The sequence below is a fragment of the Microcaecilia unicolor genome, chromosome 13 (genome assembly GCF_901765095.1).
Source record: "Microcaecilia unicolor chromosome 13, aMicUni1.1, whole genome shotgun sequence".
Lineage (NCBI taxonomy): Eukaryota > Metazoa > Chordata > Amphibia > Gymnophiona > Siphonopidae > Microcaecilia > Microcaecilia unicolor.
The window spans coordinates 43,930,254-43,952,703 of record NC_044043.1 but is presented as its reverse complement, the minus strand read 5'-3'; the positions used below and the strand labels follow the sequence as shown (position 1 = coordinate 43,952,703).

The following is a 22,450-nucleotide window of genomic DNA, read 5'->3' as shown; positions in this document are numbered from 1 at the left end:
TAGTTCAAATGGAAGTCCTACTAAGGCAGATAGCATGAGGTTCAAATCCCAAGGAGGCACCACAGAACATCTTAGGGGTTTATGGAAGTATAGAACATCCAGACTCAAGGCCAATGGCCTACCCTGAACAGGACCCCAATAGAAAGCGAACACCAAAATTTGCACCTTGTGGGAAGTTAAGGCTAATTCTTTATCTAAACCATCCTGCAAGAAATCAAAAACATCTGGGACCGGCACTCTCAAAAAATATCTTCTGCTTCTCTAGGCACCACACTTTAAAGATTCTCCAGAAAAGGATATACACCAAGGACGTGAACCTTTACCTTGCGATAAGCAAGGTGGAAATGACCTTACTGGAGTATTCTCTCTTCCTCAAGTGTGGCCTCTCAAGAGCCAAGCTGTAAGACAATACAGAGAAGGGTCTTACATCCTCATGGACCCCTGCCATGGCAAACTGACACCGAAAGCTGTAGCAGAGCTTCCATTACCAAATGTATCAGATCTCCTTATCATGGCCTTTACGGCCAATTGAGGCCCACTGGCACCACCAGTCCTCTGCATCTCTCTATCCTCTGAATGATCCTACCCAGCAGAGGCCAATGAGGAAACACATACAGATCTAGCAAAGGCAACAACTGCTCTAAAGAATCTATTACCTCTGCTCTGATTTCCTTCCTGCAACTGAAAAATTGAAGAGCTTTCATGCTGGACTCCATCACCATTACATCCAGCACTAGTTTGCTCCAGCGTTGCACTCCATTAGATCCAGCACTGGCTTGCCCCAGCGCTGACATCCATCACCGGCTTGCCACAGCGTTGCTCTATCAGCACAAAGACCTCCTCTGACTGAGACTGCACTTGTCGGGATCCAGAAGATTACAATATGAATAATCTGCCTGAATATTCTCCAATCCAGCTATGTGCACCACCATCAAGTCCAACAAACAAGTCTCTGCCCAAGCCAGCAGTAATGCTTCCTCCAGTGCTACCCGAGGGCTCTATGTACTCTCTTGTCAATTCACATATGTCACTGCTGTGACACTATATTTGCAATGCCCTGTGCTGCGCTAGGTGCTGAAATGCTTGCAACTCCAGGTAAGTCACCCTGCTCTCCAACTTGTTGATTGACAAGACCGCCTCTTCCTTGGTCCACAGTCCCTGAGCTGTTGCTAGAAACAGGTGCCCCATCTGCTGAAATCCCTTCTGGAGATGAGAGCTCTCTAACCACCAGGTGAAGCTCCACCACACCTCCTCCCCTCTCACAGGGGAAGATGCATCTGTAATTCCTAAGACCGCAGGCACCACTGGGATAGAAGGGAGCATTGCAGCAGGTGCAAGTGGGTCCTGGCATGGATGGGCAGACTGGATAGGCCATATGGTCTTTTATCTGCCTACATTTTTCTATGTTTCTGGCCCACAGAACCACCTTTGTTGGCACCACCATGGGACCCAAAACCTGAAGGTAGACTCACACTTGGGGCCCAATTGTATTGAGCACTCCACACATATGGCTCTGCAATTTCAATACTCATCTGTTGGGAATACCTGACCTTGCCTTGTGTCCAAGCGTACCCATAAATAATTACTTTTGAGGGGATTAGCTTGCCATTGGCCTTATTAACCATCCAGCAAATCTCCTCTAACAAATGCACCACATGGTCTGTGGATCTCACACTCTTGAGAGGACTTTACTTGCATCAACCAATCATCTAGGTAAGGGTGTCTCAAGATGCCCTCCTTGCGCACGGCCTCCGCTATCATGATCACCACCTTGGAGAAGGTTCTGGGTGATGTCGCCAAGCTAAACAGTAAAGAACAAAATTATGCTATTCTAGGATTGTGAAATGAAGGTATCGCTGATCAGCTGGTCTGATGGGAATATGCAATACGCTTCTGTCAAATCCAAGGAAGTGAGAAATTCTCCCTGCCTGACTTCCGCTATCACTGACCGCAGAAGTATGCATATGAAGGTACCCTCAGAACCTGGATGCCTTTCAAATCTAAAATAGCACAAAGTGCCTTTCTTCAATGAAGTAGATGGAATACCTGCCTGTACTTAACTCTTTCTGGAAAACAGGCACTAAAGCCTGAAACGGCACCAGCCTCTGCTGCTACTGTGGCCTTCTGGCAAGAGCACCAAGTAGACACTAGGAAAGTCCTATAGAGGCCAAGCAAATTCCAGGGAGAATCCCTCTAATGATGACTTCTAGAACCCATCCATCATTGATTATCTTGGCCCAGCTCTAATTAAAACTTTGAAGCCATCCTCCTATTGTGACTGAATGGAGGGCCTCTACATCTTCATTGTGGACCACGGGCCTGTTCAGGAGGGGCAGCTCCAGCATCCTGGCTTCCTCTGAAAATACCTTGGACTCTGTACACCATTAGCACACTATGGTTGATATCGCCGCACCATAGACCAATCTACTCTAAATCTGGCATCCAGTGCATGCCACGCCACAACCCTACATTTGGAAGGTCTGGGAGGGTCTCTGAATTCCTTCCATGAGCAAGTCCATCTTTCTTGTGTCCTCACTTTACCCTTCCTCAGCAAAGGAGAGGACTATCTGCATAATCAAATCCCTGCAGCTTGTCTTTATGAAGAATTTGGAGGAAACATAGATCCTTCCTTAGAGGCAGTTCTTCCAAGGCTCATCCACCCTATCTGGGACACCAGCTCCTCATCAGGGCCTTCCAGCTCATGCAGGGAACCCACAGAGTCTTGCTCCAGCGAGGAAGCCCCAATCAAATCACTGCCATTTCAGGGCCCCAGGGTACTCTCAACAGGGTCTCAGGCAACAGGGGCAAAGCAATCTCCAAATGTCTCGGGCAGAAGCCAGATACATCAATAAAATAAACTTCAGACGGAAGCCCACTCTATCAGGGGATGTGTCGACCAGGCCAGAAACCTTGTCCACTGCCCACAACTCCATACACTCCAATGTGGAGGACCTCTTTTGCCGGTTGCTGGCCCCAGCAACCTCCCCTCTTGCATAAGACACTGTCCTGCTGACCTCTGACATCTCAACGCTGTCTTGGCCCCTTTTGCCTGTGGCACAGCGCAAATTTGCCTCCAGGGACCTTGATGCCGTGTCAGTTGTAAGCCTGGCACTGTCACAGCTTGTCCAACTGAGCCATGCATGCCAGACTTACAGGGCTAAAATGCAACCTCCCCCCTGCTGAAAATCACCCGCGGCAGAATGAGGCAAAATTACCCAAAGGATCCCATGAGCTCCTCTCACATGCTGAGCAAGTCATTCCACCCCCCCCCCCCCCCCCCCCCCCCGCAATTCCTGTTTGTTTCCAGAAGTTCTCAAAGGTTTCCCTTCCAGAGGTAGAGAAGGAAAGCCGAGGCACCAAACCATACTCCTCTGTCTTCTAGCAGGGGACAGCTACTGTAGGAAGGACCCAGTCACTTCGGGTGTAGCACCTTCAAGCTAGGACCCAGGAGTCCCAGGAGCATGTCCTCAGTGCTTCTGCTACTTGTTTTTGTTTATAATACACCAGAAGACTGTAATTTGACAGTATAGGGAACCACACCCCAAAATTTCTTACACCTGTGGCCTACCTCACTGGAGCTGTGAAGGCACCTTCTATCTACTGGACATTGAAAAATACTGGAAGGATGTGAGTTCCACAGGGAACTTACAGACTCACTTTGAGGCTAGTGATTCTCAGCCTCCATCTGCTTGTAGGAGTGTATAACCTGCTCATCTGAAAGAATGCTAAGGGAGTGTGAATTCTTTGAAACACTGTTCCATCAGGGACTATACCTTATAGCAAGTCTGAGAAATGAATACAGAATTCTATTTTACATTAAAGATTTTATTATGAGCACACTAAACTGCATGTCAACATTTTTAAGGTTCTACAGAAAACTATTTGAGAACAGGACCTGGCACATGAGCCATTACACAGATCCATACCTGAGTTAATGCTATCAGGGCCAGCACAGTGTAAAGTTCTTCCTTTGTAAGCTTTCCAGGTGTGGTGCGATTGGATAAAGCCCAGATTTGTCCTAGAGTCTCTCTAGGAAGCCCAGACGACATCAGGATTGGGTACAATTTAGTTGTATCTATCCCAGTCGGAGAAATGGTTGTTTCAAAAATTTTCTTGTAAAGCTCTAGTGAAAATATTAAAGTTTAATATCAATATAACAAACACCAGTCTTTCTTTCAAGCTTTTTTTCTACGTTGTCAAAGCACATAGTGCTGCCACTATAGCAGCATTCATGCAGCCTCCTTCAGCATGAATAATCTGGTAGGTCATTTCTAGCAAGAAATGCTTAACAGTATCCAAAAGGGTACGAAACTAGTGTTATGATTTCCACTCTGCAACTGCTGAATAAAGTAACTTTCCTGATAGGGATGCATGCAGCATGGAACAAAGTAGTAAACAATGATCCACAAAAAACGCACCCATAAGTCCTTAACAAAATCACCGCACAATTCTTTAATAGCAGTCATACTCACAGTATGCTCAAAAAGAATGCCCTTGCTGGACAGCCAATTCCATAGTTTACACTTTGCCACAAGGACAATACTCTGCCCTGGTACAGCATATTACAATTAAGCAGTAAGACAGATCAAAAGCATGCAACCAACATGCAAGGCAAAAAATACATCTGCATATATACCACTAGGCCAAAATGTGATACTGAAATGCTATTTAATCTCTGTGTTGAAAACCAGTGTGCGAACTTCAAAGCAAGGTAAAATGCATTAGAATAAAGAACTGATAAAGCTGCCATGGAACCATACCTGGAACCAAACTGTCATTGTAAATCCAAGAAGGTACCACAGGCTGAATTGGATCTTGAGAAGGAAATATCCCAACACCTATAGGTGTGTAAATGAGAATGAAAAGTTATTACACATTAAGCTTAACAAAGAGGAATAATCCAAAACAAGTTTCTGAAATTATCCACTCAGAAAAGATCAATTATTATTACATGTTACATTTCAGCAGCAAGCAAGCAAGTAGTAGAACTGGTTCACCCTCCTGCTACACAATTACTATCACCACTTCATTAAATTAGAGCAGAGAGCTGTTAATCAGGACATTACACCACCGAATTGATACCAACTGTATTTTCCATACCCTGCTTATTTACCATTGTCATATCATCCAGCAGCTAGGGGACAGATGTGTGAAAACCTCCCATCACATCAGAGCACATTTCAAATGAAGTCATGAAGATAGCAAAAAAAAAAAAAAAAAAAAAAAAAAAAGGATATGACCTTAAAAAGCAGAAAGTTGGCTTTTTACACTTTCAAGTAGATAGAACAACTTTTTTCTTGCTGCTTTAGCATGTACTGGACACTTCCAATCTGCACTCTAATGGTGGCTTGATACCACAATGAATATAATACTATGCTTTCAAAGCAACTTCCCTACAAAGGCATCCCAACTTTGCTGATCACGAGACTCCAAGGTGTACACCATTAGTAGTGCTACACACCCTCCAAATGCAGTAAAATCCTTTGAATCTGATAGTATTTTTTAAACAGTATCATACATGTCATTAAAATCTGTATTTCCTAGCTGGTGGCACTCTAGGAGTGGCTGCCCAATGGCATCCCGAGAAGCAGTCAGCCTACATACACACGTTCAGACAACTCAATATTAGATAAAAACTTCAAAATTTCAATAAAACAAAACACACTTAATTTTAACATGCTATTTCCACTCTCAAAAAGCATTAGCTGTAATCAGTGAAAAAGCAACAGGTTGTTTCCTTCTAATCTGCTGAGAGCAAATAGTCGCCTTCAGTAAGACACAAAACCCCAAGACATAACATTAAGGACACCAACTTTTTGTACTTTGAATTACACTTTTTTCTAAATATGAAGGAAAGAACAATTTGGGAAAATGATGCAAAGCGGTAAGGTGTCAAGAAAATGATTACATTTAGAGAAGTGGGTGAAAAGTGGCTTCTTATGGCAAGTGAAACAGTGCAGCGAGAATTCAGAGCATAATCAGGATTTTGTAATTTGAGGTAACAGAGCATCCAGGATTAAGCAGCAAATCCAAGCAAAATTAGACTGCAACCTCTTCAGCATCAATGCAGGCAAGGTGTTAGTACCCAAGCAACAGGTTCTATGCTGAATAAATTATTAGCTCACCACACTCTTCAGCAGACACATTTTGTTCAGGAGACCTGGAGGCCTCTGCTGCAAAAGAGCCACTCAAATACCCACTCAAAGCCCCCTGGTTCTGGGCTGTGAAACTGGAGTCAGCCTGACTTGCAGCTTTGAGCCCACCTTCACTTACAGCTTCTGAAGTTTTCAATTTTATTTGTGCCTGGCTGGGTGCATTCATATCGTATGAAGTTAAATGTTGCATCTCCATGGCAGTGCCTAAATAAACAGCACAAGGGACGGGTTTATATTTGGTTTTAAATTGACTTTGATTTTCTACCAGTCCTAGGACTAGTCACAGGAGTTAACATCAAGTGCAACAGCAGCAGAGAGCTATCAACTGGTTTCCTGTCATGAGGGAGATGATGAACCTGTGAAGAGTTTCACCTCCAGTGAATTGAAAAAACTGTAATAAATCCAAAATGCAATAGGGTAAAATCAGGACTGTGCTCAGCCCATTCCATATCACATGGAGCCAACTGGTAACCTTAACAAGTGGCTCTTAATATAGTCCTTGGGACAAAAACAGGACAGTATGGTTTTTGGAATATCCACAGTCAAAATGCATGAGATATTTTTGTACAGTACAGGCAAGGATATTTATCGTGGATATCCTAAAAACCAGACTGACCGTATGTCCCAAGTACTGGGTTGATAACCACTGCCCTAGTTTCTTGTCACACGCAAGGTCAATCAAAGATTTATCTGCCACACTTGAAGTCTGGCGCTAATTTAGTAGCTGACTCGGCAGCAATGAAAGGAAGCCTAGAGGAATAATTTTTTTTTTTAATCTTTAAAACGTTTTTTATTGAACATTCCAATAAAAATACAATCAGCCATCTAACAATCAATGCATTCAATGTTTACATTATCTTCTCTGTCCTCTCCTCTCTCTCCCCCCTTAACATAATACCAGCCTGTTATACATAAAATAAACTGATCACAAAGCGAATCTACTCTCAACAAAAGGTTTTTTTTCTCTGATAACCCTTCCATATTAGTGATATAATAGTAAAGAGTAAAAACATTTTTTTTATAAAAATGCCAAACAGTACCAGAAGATCCAGCTGGCGTCAGATACCTTACAATACACCAATGATGGGATGAGCAAGACTAGAATATACTAAACATACTGAGCATCCCTCCTGGGTTTTTTTTTGGACAATCTCATACAATAAATATAACAACTAATGAGGTTATTTGGCCACAAATTTGTTCTTAAGTTGTATACAGTTTTGATCACCACAGACTTTGCAGCCGAGAAAACTACTCAGATCACTTAATTTATTAATGTTGGTTATTCAGGCTGGTTTTAATTTTAAATCACAGGCTAGAAGAGATGACATTACCTTGTGCACAACATTCTTGTGTAGAAAAAAAGAATTTCACACACAATTTTCTGTGTACGTAATTGTAAAAAAAAAAAGAAAAGATAAAATTCATAGTAAAATCTTGTGCATCTCCAGTCGATTCTACTGTTCCACAACCTTTCCCACAGAAGGGTATTCATCCTAGTAGAGTAATTGCACTTGTCTCCTTGTGACAATTTTGCTCATTCTTAATACTTATAAAATTATCGGCGTGATTTACACAAAGACATGAGAGTCTTGAGGGTCTATACTTAATCATTACACTCTTCTGTAGCAGTTTATCAGATGGTTTTGCTGCAAGATGTCTTTTGCTTCACTCACTGTAAACCTAGTTTGATAACAAGAACATTCATACTAGCATGGGGAGGGGGGAAGCCCCATTTACGAGCTCTATATGTTAAAGAAAAAGTTACCTGTGTTCTGGGCAGGGTGTGAAGCTGCAGAGGTAGAGGAATAAGGAACTTGCCCAATAATATCATGTGGAATAGAGGAACCCTGGACCTGTGCTGGAGGAAGAGGTTGGGAAGCAGTTGCAGCCTGCTCTGAAAGCAACTGCCCAGCACGGACAGAAGGGTGGAAAGGCTGGAAGGGGGCTGGAGACCTAAATGGTAGGGACTGGGTGGGCCCTTGTATAAAGTCACTGAATTCTTCATCACTGCGAAAAGTAGTGTGTTGAGGGACAGAGAAAACAGGATGGGATACCGTGGGACCATCTGTAAATGGAAAATGAAAACAGCAATGAAACAGACAATGAAATAAAAATGAGGAAAGAACCACAGGAAAATGAGATGGAAGAATGTTTCCAAAAGACAAGTAATGAGACACAAACAATTAATGGAAACCAAAGGTTTACTTCTAAGTACTACCCAACTTATGGCATACTTTTCCCATAATTTATAGGCCATCAACATCTTATTACAGCCAGCTATGACATCTTGATCTGAACACACTGTATGAAAAAGTTGTCCCATAACCCTTAAAATAGTATTTCTTCATGAGAAGTCATCATCCCATCAATATATAATGAGGAAAACAAACACTGATCTTGGTAAGGACTCACAGAATGGCAAAGTATACATCATATGTAATAGACCCTTTCCTTAATGTTTAAATGTATGTTTCATAGTAATGAGTGCTAGATTCATGCCCGCCAATAGTGGCTTCAATCCCAAAATGGCTGTGACCTCCAGCTGCAATCTTGCGAGACTGCCGCTGGCAGGGACGGACTGAGAGTGATCTGGGCTCCCGGGCACTGAGCGTGGTCTGGGCCCCCCGCCTGGCCACTGCCTGACGCCCCCTACTGCCGCAGCCAATGGTGGCCGCGACAGGAGGGTAGTGTATGGGAAAGGGGAGAACGGTGGGCACCAGGCAGAACTTCTGGACCCTCGGGCACTGCCCACTTGCCCGAACGGTCAGTCTGCCCCTGGCCGCTGGACATCACAGCAACCATTTTCAATGAGGAAGACAGCATGGGCAGGAGTTAGAATAGCTCTTGCCTCAACACACACTAGATCACCAGGTGAAATGGTGGGCCTGGGGGGTGGGGGGGCTCTCTCTGTTCAGGGGGGTGGGGAGAAGAGGAATTCTAGACACCATGGGAGAGGGGGGAAGGAGAAGCTACTTGAATATAAACCCCTCAGTTTATATCCAAGTTAACATCCCCCCCCCTTTTTTTTAAGGGAAAAGTATTATACCATATATACTTGAATATAAACCTAGATATCTATTTAAACCCAGTCATACAGAAAAGCTCTCTTGTGACTTTAAAACTTTCACAATGTATCTGAGCTATTGTACTTAAGAGTAAGCTGCCATGGTTAGAGTAAAATCTTCCAAACGGCATGTCTATATATACATAGACAAAACCATAGCTCGAAATGCATAGGACCAAAATATAGGATTCAGATGACAGCTAATACGACCAACTGTAGCAATTCTTCTCTGCAGAAGGTTCTCTGCTCCCTTGTGGGTTAGAAGTTATGTCACCCTAAGAACGAGAATGACTAGAGTTGAGGTTTGCCAATTGCCACATGCCCTCCTTCCTTCTTACCTTTCTCCCACGCACCCTGTGTCTGTTTTTCTTATACATATTGGTATAAGCTGGGCCACAAACTAGAGTTCTAGCAGCTTTGCACAAGTAGTTCCTGACCTTAATTAAACTCTATTTATCAATTCACCTTTCAGATTTGAAATTTTATTCATTTTTTTTTTTTGCTTTTTGTAGATTGCTCAGAATTGTAGAAAATGGTTTCAGACTGGTTAGAAATATTAATCAATCTGGCTTTCAACTTGATGCTTCAGAGTACAGTATTACTCAAACTTTTGGTTAAGGACCGAGAATCACATCCACCCACCAACCGTTTGTGTTAGATTCTAATTTAAAATTAGAATTTGTACACAACTCAGAGCAGTCTGTGTATGTCTTTCAACATATGTAAAACAAGGAGAAATGAGGTCTTACCTGATAATTTTCTTTCCAATAGTCCTTCCCACTATTCCAGAACACGTGGAATAATTGTGTCCTTCAACCAGCAGGTGGAGATAGAGAACTGAAAACTGAGCTGAGACATCTATCTCAGCATCCAGTCCAAGCTCCTCAGTATTTACACAGACAAGCAGTAAGGATAAACTCAGAATAAACACAACTACCTTAAACAACACACTAACGTAACACTAACCAGATGAGCAAACACATATGGACCTCTCTCATTGTTAGACAACTTCTACAGAACATAAGATATGCAGGAAGCACCATGCAAGGTGACAGTCATTATTTAGCCCATTATTTTGCACCAAACAAACATCTTGGAAACCTCAGGTGGGCTTCCGGAATAGTGGGAAGGACTAATGAACAGAAAATCATCAAGAAGACTTAATTTCTCATTTTATTACGTAGCTTCCCACTATTCCAGAACCTGTGAGATGTTCAAAAGCAATCCCTAGAGTGGATGAGATCCAGATGCTGCTGCCCTGAGGACAGAAGCCCCAAAACTGGCTTCCGAGTGTGCCGCAATGTCCACCCTGTAGTACTTGGCAAAAAGTATGCAGCATTGACCACATAGCCGCCTTGCAACTATCCACCAGAAACAGCAAGGTAGTCTCCGCCCAGTATGTCGTTGTATGTGTCGTAGAATGAGCCTGCAGGGCTTGAGCAGCCTGCTTCCCTGCAAACAAATACGCTGTTCGATTTGTGAAACTCATTTGTGACTTCCAGATTTCTAACAAAGGACTCCATGCATATCGAGAACCTTCAAAGGAGGATACTGAGCTCTGCAAAAGGACGGAAGCTCCACAGATTGGTTGAGATGAAATGCTGATACCACTTACAGAAGAAAGGAACCGTGCACAGGGAGACCCCCGCTTCCGAAAAGCGAAGAAAGGTACCCCAACGAGAGCCTGAATTTCTGAAACTCTATGTGCCAATGCAACAGCCACCAAGAGCACTGTCTTTAGCATAAGATTTTCAAGGTGGCCTTCAGAAGTGGGTCAAAAGGAGGCTTCTGAACAGCCTGAAGGACTAAATTAAAGTTCCATTCTGGACATGGCCTACGAAAGGGAGGCTGCAAGCAGCCTGCTCCCAGCAAACATTGAATGATATCCAGGTGAGCTGCTTGAGATTTCTTCTGAAGTAATTCCTTGAAATAGGCCAGAGCTGCAAACTCAACTTCTAGAGAGCCGATCGCCAATCCTTTCTGAAGACCTGCCTGGAGAAATGCTAGCATGTGCACAGAGCAGAGAAGGGAGAAAGTCCACGCTAAGAACACATTAGCCCTCAAATATCCTCCACACCCTCGCATAAACCATGGATGTAGAGCGTTTCCAAGCCTGAAGCAACATAGCAATGACTGAATCAGAACAACATTTTGTCTCAACAAAGTCTTTTCAATGGCCAAGCCTTAAGACCAAAGGGGCAAGGATCCTCCGTGAGCACCATACCTTGCTTCAGTAAGAAAGAGAAGACTACCCATCCAGCAGTCGAATCAGGTCCATGTTCCACAGCTTCCGCAGCCAATTCTGGGCTACGAGCATTATTTGACCCAGGTGCAATGTGATCCTTTTCAACACGCAGCATACAATGGGCTAAGGAGGGAAGACATACAGTAAACGTGTCTCCAGCCAGGGCTGTAGTAGGGAATCTAGCCCCATAGAACACAGTTCTTTGCAATGGCTTAAGAATTTGGACACTTTAGCAACCCTTTTTGTCATCTTTAAGTCCAGAAGCAGACAGCCCCATCGGTCCACTATCAGCTGAAAACCCTGGCTTTATAATTCCCGAAAGGGCAGTTTAACTAGACGTGACCAACGCTGCATCCATTGCTCACTTCCGTAACCAGAGTTGCAGACATGCCATGGCAGCCAAAGACATACTGCAGGCTGTAACCCATGTCATAAATACATCTGCCAAGAAAGCCAATCCCGTTTCCAGCTGGGCGTTATGGCACCTTTCTTGTGTTGCTGACTTCTGATACCACTTCAGGAATGCTCTAGCCACGAATGAGCTGCACACTGTCGCCTGAAGGCCTAAAGAGGCAACTTCAAAGGCTTGTTTCAGCGAGCCTTCTAGCTTCCTATCCTGTAGGTCTTTTAGAGCAATGTCCCCTTCCACTGGCAAGGTGGTCTTCTTAAATCACTTCTGTAACCAGGCAGTCCACCCTGTGAGGCTGCAATTTCTCTTTCTTCTCCAGAACTAATGGGTAGAGGCGAGCCATGGCTCATCCCACTCTCAGTCCCGCACTTGGTGAGACCCATTCTGCTGTAATCAGGTCCTGAATGCCTAGATGCATCAGAAGGCCTTAGAAGGACCTCTTAAGCCTCCTGATGCCGAAGCAGAAGGCTCCTCAATGGAAACCACTGCCAGTGCCTCAGAAATAAGAGTAACGAGCTTCTCTTTATGAAAGAACCGCAGTACTTTCGATCACCCCCCTCCTCAGGAAGGCCCTCTCCCTCCGCTAATGGCTCTTTACGGTTTAACAATTTTTATTCAGGATCAAACAAATCCAACATCCAGTAACTAAACAACAAATCTAAACAAAAGCATCAATCAATTACAAGATAGCCATCAAACTGAACAGAATAATAAGCAAAAACATCATACAGCAAAGAGCTGGATAACACATGATCCCAGTTTTGTTTTATGAAACAACTTCCACACCCTCCCCCTCATTGCCTCTCTAATGGCTCTTTAATTATGGCTCCTCCAAATAGATGAGGCCACATCAGATAAGGAGGAAGAAGCAGTGATAGCCTAATCTGCCCACTCTGAGGTCTAAATGAGATCTCTTAGGAGCCAGAGGGGCAGCAGGGTGAGAATCTGAAGCACCAACTGACTGTCCCTGCTTCAGTAAATAGGTATGATGTAAAAATAATATGATCTCTGAACAAATATCCCGATGCAGCCGAATGCTCTGGTGGGCCCTCAGGTTGTAAAATGTTGGCTCTGCTCCACTTGTGATTAGACAAAGGAAGCTCCTCACAGCCAATCTGCCTAAACAAAACGGCACCCATTCCCATGCTTTCCTGCATCACACTGCATACCAGCCCTGCCAGTTAGAATGAAGATCCTGGCATATTCGGATAATGCGCCAAATCCGAAGATGTGCTGCCACCGACCGTTTCTTCCGCATCCTGTGAGTTTCCTGGCTTGCATGCACTGCAATATCCTGACACCGGCCGGTGGTCCCACAGCAGGCAAACTGCTTAACTGCCTCAGCGGGAGTCACCATTTACCCCGACTGGCACAAGCACAGCACAATGCAGTCCCAAGCGGTGAGTCAGGATCCCTCCCCCTGCACAAAGTAGAACTTGTAGCCCTCCAAGTGGTTCCGGGTCAAACTTTAGTCATACTTACCACTGATGGCTCCTCCCCCCAAGCTCACAGTTTCCACAACTTATCCTAGATGAGAAAGAATTTAGACTAATACTTTGTCCCATGCTCTTCAGTAAACATCTTTCTTTCTTTTTATTTTTTTTAATGCTGTTGTGCTGGAAAAGGAGAGCTCCAAAGGAAACAGGGGAGAGGTGAGGAGAGGGAAGAAGCAAATTTGTGGGGCAGACCTCTAGATATGGCTCTGCAGACTCGAGCCACCTGCAAAGCTAACTGGGGACCAGTTGACCAACTGGACCAGGAGCAAATCACTCAGAACCAGAGACTGATGCGTGTCCAGCCACCTGCTGGAGACAGAAAATACTGAGGAGCTGGACTGGATGCCAAAAGAGGTGGAGATAGAGATGCAGTTCTCTATCTCAACCTGCTGGTTGATGGATACAACCATCCCCATAGGCTCTGGAATAGTGGGAAGCTATGCCTTGGAAGATACAAGTACTGTACCTCTAACAGATGTAATACCTGGCTTTTTCGGGTGGGATGGTGTAGAATGCATCTTTGCTTCTCTAGTAAACCCATCTAAATTTCCTTTAATTGCTTCCAAAGCATCATCTCTGGTCCTCTCCCCCATCTGAAACAGAACACACACACATCACTTTGAAAAACAGAATTTAAAACGCCTTTACCATTGCCAGATTCCCAAGAGAGTACCCTGATCTACAAAGAGATGCTCTTCGTCATTACCCAACATGTCTACATTAAAAAAAAACAAATACCAGGGAAAAAGTCGTATTGGTGACATACCTTGGGTTTTACACTACTCAGAAGTCTTAGCTTCTGTTTTTGCTCTTCAAATTGACGCCTTTTTCTATCTTCTTCCAGGAGTTTTTGCTGCTGTTCAAACCTTTTCCTAGAACAGCAGACATGACATACATAACAGCAAATTGTCTTTTGCTGGTTTTTAATTCTTGTACAGCAGAACTTAAAAAAAAAATCATAGGGACTTACTAGCTATTGGAAGCCAACTCCAAACATGCCCCATTTGCAAGTACAATTATTCAGACTGCTCTTGGATCTGTTTTATAATGTCATTTTAAAAAGCAGCAGCAATGTAATGCATATTAGATTATATCAAAAAGGCACTTCTAGCACTTACCCCTGGATTCTATATAGGTTGTCCAAAGTCAAGCACCAGAATTTGCACTCGGATCCAAGATCTGTGCACAACTAAATGAGAAAATGGGCACCAATCGGCCACTTAATTGGTGCTTGAAGCTGCGTGAATCTCCCGTGCATGCTATTCTACAACTTGGTGCCTAAAATTTCCCATGCACAACCCTAATAGGGATGTGGCCATGAGAGGGGCATAGGTGGGTCAAGGGTGTTTCCAAAAACGTTAGGCACCAAGTTACAGACTAGTGCCTATCTGCACCTAACTTTGGGCACCGGACTTATACCTGCTTCTATCAGGTTTGATTGGTGCCCAAAGTTAGGCAGGACCTCCATGCTATGCCAGCATTCTATGAAGGTCGGGCATCCTTTACAGAATAGGAGCTCACCATGATCTTTTCAGCATCATATATATAATACACCCTTCCCCCCTCCGCCCACTTGGGGTAAAACATGAGGTTATAGCTCAAACATTTAGTTCCTGCAGCAATTTCTGCAAGCAAATGCCCAAACAAGAGATAGAAACATAGTAAATGACGGCAGATAAAGACCTGTATGGTCCCCAACAAGATAAACTCATTTTACATGGTATGTGATACTTTATATGTATACCAGAGTTTGATTTTCCTTGCTTTCTCAGGGCAAAGACGGTAGAAGTCTGCGCAGTACTGTTCTTGTACTAAGTTCCGAAGCTAACATCGAAGCCCCTTAAAAATTACAGCCCATCCCTATCTATTCAGTCATGATCAGGGCCATAGAAGTCTGCCCAGCTCCCGTTTTGTTTCCCAGTTACCGGCATTGTCACCCAATCTCCATTCAGATTCTATGGAACCAGTCCTTCTAAACAGGATTCCTTTGTGTTTATCCCACGCATGTTTGAATTCCATTACCGTTTTTATCTCCACCACCTCCCGCGGGAGGGCATTCCACATATCCACCACCCTCTCTGTGAAAAAATACTTCCCGACATTAGTCCTGAGTCTGCCCCGCGCCAACCTCAATGCATGTCCTCTAGTTCTACCACCTTCCCGTCTCCGGAAAAGGTTCATTTGCGGAGTAATACCTTTCAAATATTTGAACGTCTGTATCATATCTCCTGTTTCTCCTTTCCTCCAAGGTATACATGTTCAGGTTGGCAAGTCTCTCTTCATACTATTTGCAACACAAATCCCATACCATTTTTGTAGCTTTTCTTTACACCGCTTCCAGTCTTTTTACATCTGTTTGTGGAAGGGTGGGACCAGAGGAACAGCTGAAACAGAAGCGAAAGCAAAGGCAGTCTGAAGTGGCGTCCGTGCGTGCTGGACTTCAATGTTGCCGGCGGAGCAGGAGGTAAAACGTTTTAAACAACAGCTGGCACTTACGAAGGGCTGGGGCACCCGCAAACGTCCTCCTTGCACTCGGAGGCCACAGAGAGAGAGGGAGGGAGGCGCTGGGCGGCAGAAATCGGAGGAGGGGGGCGTGGAACTTGGACAGGAGTGGGTCCGTGGAACTCGGATGGACGGGAGTGGAGGGAGGGGGTCATGGAGCTCGGGGGGGGGGGGGGGGGGCGATTGTTTACTCACCTCCGGTGGCTGCTGCTGGGTTCCCTTCCCTCTCACTTCCCATTGGTCCACCCTATGATGTCATCCCCAGTGAAGACCAATGGGAACTGTGTTACGAACCCAGGCATCCAGACGGAGGTGCAAATTATTATATCAAACATATAAATTGCGAGTGACTGTACTCACCCGCAAATGCGCAGTAGAGACTTTCCCTCTCTGTCCTGCCCCCGCATCAATACGTGATGACGGGGGCAGGACAGAGATGGAAACTGCGCGAAGGAGAGGGAGGGAACCGCCGAGGTCTCTACCGCTCCCCCCCCCCAACCGGAGTCACCGCCACCGCCCCCCTCCTCCTGCGCTTACTAAAGTCTCCAATGACCTATTACTGGCTAAATCCAGAGGTCAATATTCCATCCTCATTCTTCTTGATCTTTCTGCTGCTTTTGACACTGTTGATCACAGCATACTTCTCGATACCCTGTCCTCACTTGGATTCCAGGGCTCTGTCCTTTCCTGGTTCTCTTCCTACCTCTCCCTCCGCACCTTTAGTGTTCATTCTGGTGGATCCTCTTCTACTTCTATCCCTCTGCCTGTCGGCGTACCTCAGGGTTCTGTTCTTGGTCCCCTCCTCTTTTCTATCTACCCTTCTTACCTTGGTTCATTAATCTCATCCCATGGCTTTTCCTACCATCTCTATGCTGATGACTCCCAAATCTACCTTTCTATCCCTGATATCTCACCTTGCATCCAAACCAAAGTTTCAGCGTGCTTGTCTGACATTGCTGTCTGGATGTCTCAACGCCACCTGAAATTAAACATGACCAAAACCGAGCTTCTCATTTTTCCCCCCAAACTCACCTCCCCACTCCCCCCGTTTTCTATTTCTGTTGATGGCTCTCTCATTCTCCCTGTCTCCTCAGCTCGAAACCTTGGGGTCATCTTTGACTCTTCTCTCTCCTTCTCTGCTCATATCCAGCAGATCGCCAAGACCTGTCGTTTCTTTCTTTACAACATCCATAAAATCTGCCCCTTTCTTTCCGAGTACTCTACCAAAACCCTCATCCACACCCTTGTCACCTCTCGTTTAGACTACTGCAATCTGCTTCTTGCTGGCCTCCAACTTAGTCACCTCTCCCCTCTCCAATCGGTTCAAAACTCTGCTGCCCGTCTCGTCTTCCGACAGGGTCGCTTTACTCATTCTACCCCTCTCCTCAAGTCGCTTCACTGGCTCCCTATCCGTTTTCCCATCCTGTTCAAACTTCTTCTACTAACCTATAAATGTACTCACTCTGCTGCTCTCCAGTATCTCTCCACACTCGTCCTTCCCTACACCCCTTCCCGTGCACTCCGCTCCATGGATAAATCCTTCTTATCTGTTCCCTTCTTCACTACTGCCAACTCCAGACTTCGCGCCTTCTGTCTCGCTGCACCCTACGCCTAGAATAAACTTCCTGAGCCCCTACGTCTTGCCCCATCCTTGGCCACCTTTAAATCTAGACTGAAAGCCCACCTCTTTAACACTGCTTTTGACTCATAACCACTTGTAATCACTCGCCTCCACCTACCCTCCTCTCCTCCTTCCTGTACATATTAATTGATTTGACTACTTTATTTTTTGTCTATTAGATTGTAAGCTCTTTGAGCAGGGACTGTCTTTCTTCTATGTTTGTGCAGCGCTGCGTACGCCTTGTAGCGCTATAGAAATACTAAATAGTAGTAGTAGTAAAATGGTGATTGTGCTCTGAAAGTGATCAGATAGAGGCTGTTCCTTACTGTCAGCCCCAACATAATGGGGTATCACACTGCACATTGACCTTTGCTGGAGAGCCCAAAATCCCCGGCATATTCAGATGATGCACCAAGTCTGAAGACATGCTGCTGCTGAACGTTTCCCCCATGTGCTGCAGGATTCTCACATGCACTGCAATGCCCAATGCTGGCCGGCGAGTCCCACTTGGGGAAAAAGCTTAACTGCCTCTGCAGGAGTTGCTATTTACCCCAACTGTCACAAGCGCACCACAACACAGTCTCCAGCGGCGAGTCAGGATCTCTCCCCTGCACCAAGTAGAACTTGCAGCCCTCCAAGTGGTTCTAAATCAAACTTTAGTCAGACTTCCCACTACTGGCTGCTCCCCCCAAGTTCAGTCTCCACAAGTCTTACCCCAGATGAAAAAGAATCAGGACAGACACTGTCTTATGCTCTCCAATAAACCTCTTTCCTTCTCCTTTCTTTTAAGTCTGTTGAGCTGAAAAAGGAGAGCTCCACAGGAAACAGAGGAGAGGTGAAGGGATGGAAGAAGTAAATTCATGGAGTACCAGAGACAGGGATCTGAACACCTTCAAATATGATTCTGCAGACTAAAGCCACCCGCAAAGCTCAACTGAGGACCAGTTGGCCAACTGGAACCGCGAGTAAATCACTCAAAACCAGAGGCTGAAATGGTGTCCATCCACATGCTGGAGATAGACTGGATGCCAAGAGACAGATGTCTTGGCTCAGTTGTCAGTTCTCTATCTCCAGCTGGTGGTTGAGGGATACAATTATCTCATAGGTTCTGGAATAGTGGGAAGTAATGGAATCTAAGTTTGTATCTGAGGCAATAGAGGATTAAATGACTTGCCTAAAGATACAAGGAGCTGGAGTCAGATTTGAACCCTGGCCACTCAACACACTCCTCTAACCATTAGATTACTGTTCCACTCTTTTTTGACTCCCTAAACCCCCCCCCCCAACCATTTTTCTTAGCAAGTCATCCATAGATATTCAAACAGCACTTATCTCAAAAGATTCAACTTGCTAACAATTAATGCTAGGAATGGGATGCCATTTGCAACACCATGGGAAATGTCAATAACATATCCCAGGTCATTACTGAAGGAAAATGAGCAGGAAAAAAATGTCATGTTTTTTCCATTTTCTGCACAGAGGGAACACTTTTCCCAATAGTGCACTCAATTCCAACAACTGAGGATATGTGTACTATTGGGAAAAGAGTGAGCACTCAACAACTTTGCTCCCATGATGACAAAATGGCCAAACAAAACCAAATACAACATTCCCAGAAATGATATAGAACAAGTTTTCTGGCTGCCCATTCACAATAAATGCAATACAGTCTTGCTTCTTTTATTTCTTTCTTAACATTTTCTTTTGCATTTCCCTTGGATCTTTCCCATAAATGTGGATTTGTATCTACTAGACAAGGTGAATTTTTGTTATACAAACTATCTTAAATGGAACAGTCTTCAAAAATTAAAATAAATAAGGAAAGATTTATAAGTACTTTTAATTGTTAAAATAGCTACACTGTATACTGTCGGCATCTCAGGTCGTAAAAACACAAATTTTAAATAAATTTTAGGACTCAGAAGATTTTATTTTAGAGTCCCTTCAAAGCAGAATACAAAAGCTCTTTAAATAAAAGCCATGTTTTAAACAAACTGCATTAACTGCAATAATCTTCAACTAATATTGTCCACATATTGCAATAGAGTAAAACTACACAAGAACCCATAATGTAGCAGTGAAAATATTGTAACTTACTGCTGCTCCTCTGCAAACTGTTTCTGTATATCAGGGGAGTACTGTGGTCCAGCAGGACGCATCCCCAAGTAAGGAGATTGCTGCATGTAAGGCATTCCCGCTGTCGGCATAGAAGCCATTGGCATGCCACCCTGTCAAAAATAGGATTTATCATTATTCACTTATGCAATTAGGTACAACAAACTATAAACTGTCCCCAGTGCCCCCCATTCTAATATCACTGGCCAAACCTTGGGGGGAAAAAAGGCACTTCAATTTTTTTTTTACCCGTATGAATGTTAACTGGATTCTTTGGGGGTTGTAATATTAGTCCAAGGAAGAGTATAAGATTTTGTAACACATGTTCAGATCTCATCTTTAAATGCAACTGCCAGGCTGAAGGAGGAAGCGTTTCTACCTATAGATTGCTGAAAGATTACAATTTCCAAAGCATATACCATATACATCAAGTGTAAATCAAGCAGCATCAACCACAATGAGCTGGCAGACGTTCAAGCACTAGAGGTATTAGAGTTTTAATATGCTCTTCAGGTCGAATACAATTACTAGAACAGTAAGGATATTCACTGGATATTCGATGTAAAACGTTACAGAAGGCCAAGAAAACAAAACTGAGGCGTGACTCGCCAAAGAAGTTAGAATTAGGTTTTAAAATTACATTAAAAACAAGAAAGCTGGTTGGTTGAGGAGGGCGGGCGGGCAAGTGAGTTATCTGTTAGTTAAAAAACCAAAAAGTTGGAGTATCTTATAGACTTCTATTTGTAACTTGATAAAGTGGAACAAAAATGTTTATGTTGATGGAAAAAAGCCTGTGCAAGTCAAACTCAACTACACCACTTGTATTATCATTGAGTTTATTGTTCTGTTATGAAAGTAAATAAAGACTTCATTTAAATAAAAAAAAAAAACAAAAAACAAGAAAGCTAGGAAGGAGCTCAATGGGCCAGTAAATGACCAGGGAAGAGTATAAGGGAACGCTTACAGAGGACAAGATCATCATAGAAAAACTAAATGAATTCTTTTGCTTTGGTCTTCACTGTAGAAAATGCTCAGGAAACATACACAATGGAACCATTCTATGTAGGTAATGATATAAAGGAATTGAAACAAGTCAGTGTTAACCTGAAGAGGTGCCAGGCAAAAAAAAAAACCCCTACATGGCAGTAAATCACTGGGATTTAATGCTATCCACCCCAGAATTATAAATGAACTCAAATATGAAACTGTAGACCTGCTACTGGTAATCTGCAACCATCACTAAAATCTGCCTCCTCGCCTGATGACTAGAAAATGGCCAATGGAATGCCAGTTTTTAAGAGCTCCAGAGGTGATCCAGGAAGGTACAGATCTTATAAGGTTGATGTGTCAGGTAAAATGATGGAAAAGGAGAAATTATGTCTTACCTGATAATTTTCTTTCCTTTAGTCCTACCAGGTTATGTCTGTTGATCAGCAGATGGGGACACAGAAACAAAGTTTTGTATGATACGCCCCTTAAGGGTACCGTGCAGCCTTAGAATGCTCAGTATTTTGAATGGCAAAGCAACGGTGCTTGGGTTCACACTTGAGGTCAAATGCTGTATTCACCCCTTTATCAATAAGGCACTGTTTACTCTACAGGGTCAGGAGCTGTCTCAAACTTCAGTAAGTTAGAGGAATTGCAAAACAGAAGCACTCAAACTGAGAATTAAAAAATAGAAGAACAACATTACTGCTAGGCTCTCTGATCATTTCACAGCAAACTATAAAGGCCTGGACCGTGTTCTCACTGCAGATATGGAGAGATGGGGAGACATTGCACTCTCCTGGTTTGGCCTTATTGCCGCAGTTAAGCTAAACATATTACCACGTTTACTGTACCTGTTCCAAGCTCTTCCGGTCCCGCTGCCTCGTAAATTTCTTGCTGCACTGCAAGATCGTATTGTGTATTTTAGTTGGGCTGGCAAACGTCCGCGGCTAGCACGAGCCTTCTTGTACCAGAATAGGAAAAAGGGAGGGCTAGGGGTCCCCAATTTGGGTTGGTATTACAGAGCAGCTCAGGCACGTGCGGCTGTGGAATGGTTCCAGGCCTACCCTGATCGGCAATGGGTGGACCTGGAGCAGTTCACATTGGGCACAAGACCGTTGGGGGGCACTAATGTGGCTACCAAGGTCCCTTAGGTCATTAGAAGAGGGTTTGTACCCCTCTATATACGTTACCCTGTCTAACTGGGATAGTCTTTTTCCGCATCGTCAATGCCTATTGTCGCGTTTATCCCCCATAGCATATAATCCCTTATTTATTCCGGGGACAGAGAGAGGCATATTTACTAGATGGTATGAAGGAGGTCTGAGAACCTGGGGGCAACTATTGGCAGAAGAGTCCCTTTTGTCTTATACAGAAATTCAACAACAGTTTCCGACAGTGGTGACTGATAAGTATGCATTTCTCCAACTCTCGCATTTCCTTAAGACAAAAGCAATTCAGGAAGTACTACATAGAGAGCAATTAACCCATGAGCAAATATGTGAGGGACAGGCTACGACCACAGGGCTGATATCTCGTTTACATCGTATTATTACTCAACAAACACCTTGTTACACACTTCACAGGAAGGGTTGGCAGAGGGACCTGGGTACTGAACTGGAGGATACGGTATGGGAGAGGATGGAACGAGCGGCGGCGGGGGTGTCGTCTCATGTCCCGTTCAAAGAAAATGCCATTAAAGTCCTATTTAGGTGGTACATGACACCAGAGCGTTTACAACGAATTTATCCCACCATGCCTGGGCAGTGCTGGAGGGGATGTGGTGTGAAGGGATCCATGGGACATATTTGGTGGAACTGTAGGAAAATCAGAGCTTATTGGAAAGCAGTTCG

At 44.1% G+C, this 22,450-nt stretch overlaps 1 protein-coding gene across 6 annotated transcripts in view; it reads right to left on the bottom strand.

Moving 5' to 3' along the window:
- The window catches only part of SYNRG (synergin gamma), a 100,119-nt gene that overhangs the window by 58,441 nt on the left and 19,228 nt on the right, over positions 1 to 22,450 (bottom strand). For 3 of the 6 annotated variants that reach the window (XM_030186305.1, XM_030186304.1, XM_030186308.1), the window contains exons 4-10: positions 19,593 to 19,723; positions 14,139 to 14,244; positions 13,857 to 13,965; positions 7,924 to 8,223; positions 6,126 to 6,359; positions 4,761 to 4,838; positions 3,927 to 4,123 (exon numbers count right to left, since the gene is read on the bottom strand). In XM_030186305.1, the coding sequence (XP_030042165.1) occupies positions 3,927 to 4,123; positions 4,761 to 4,838; positions 6,126 to 6,359; positions 7,924 to 8,223; positions 13,857 to 13,965; positions 14,139 to 14,244; positions 19,593 to 19,723 (1,155 nt within the window). The remainder of the gene's footprint in view (positions 1 to 3,926; positions 4,124 to 4,760; positions 4,839 to 6,125; positions 6,360 to 7,923; positions 8,224 to 13,856; positions 13,966 to 14,138; positions 14,245 to 19,592; positions 19,724 to 22,450) is intronic. The other 3 variants (XM_030186306.1, XM_030186307.1, XM_030186309.1) reach the window with 3 other exon arrangements.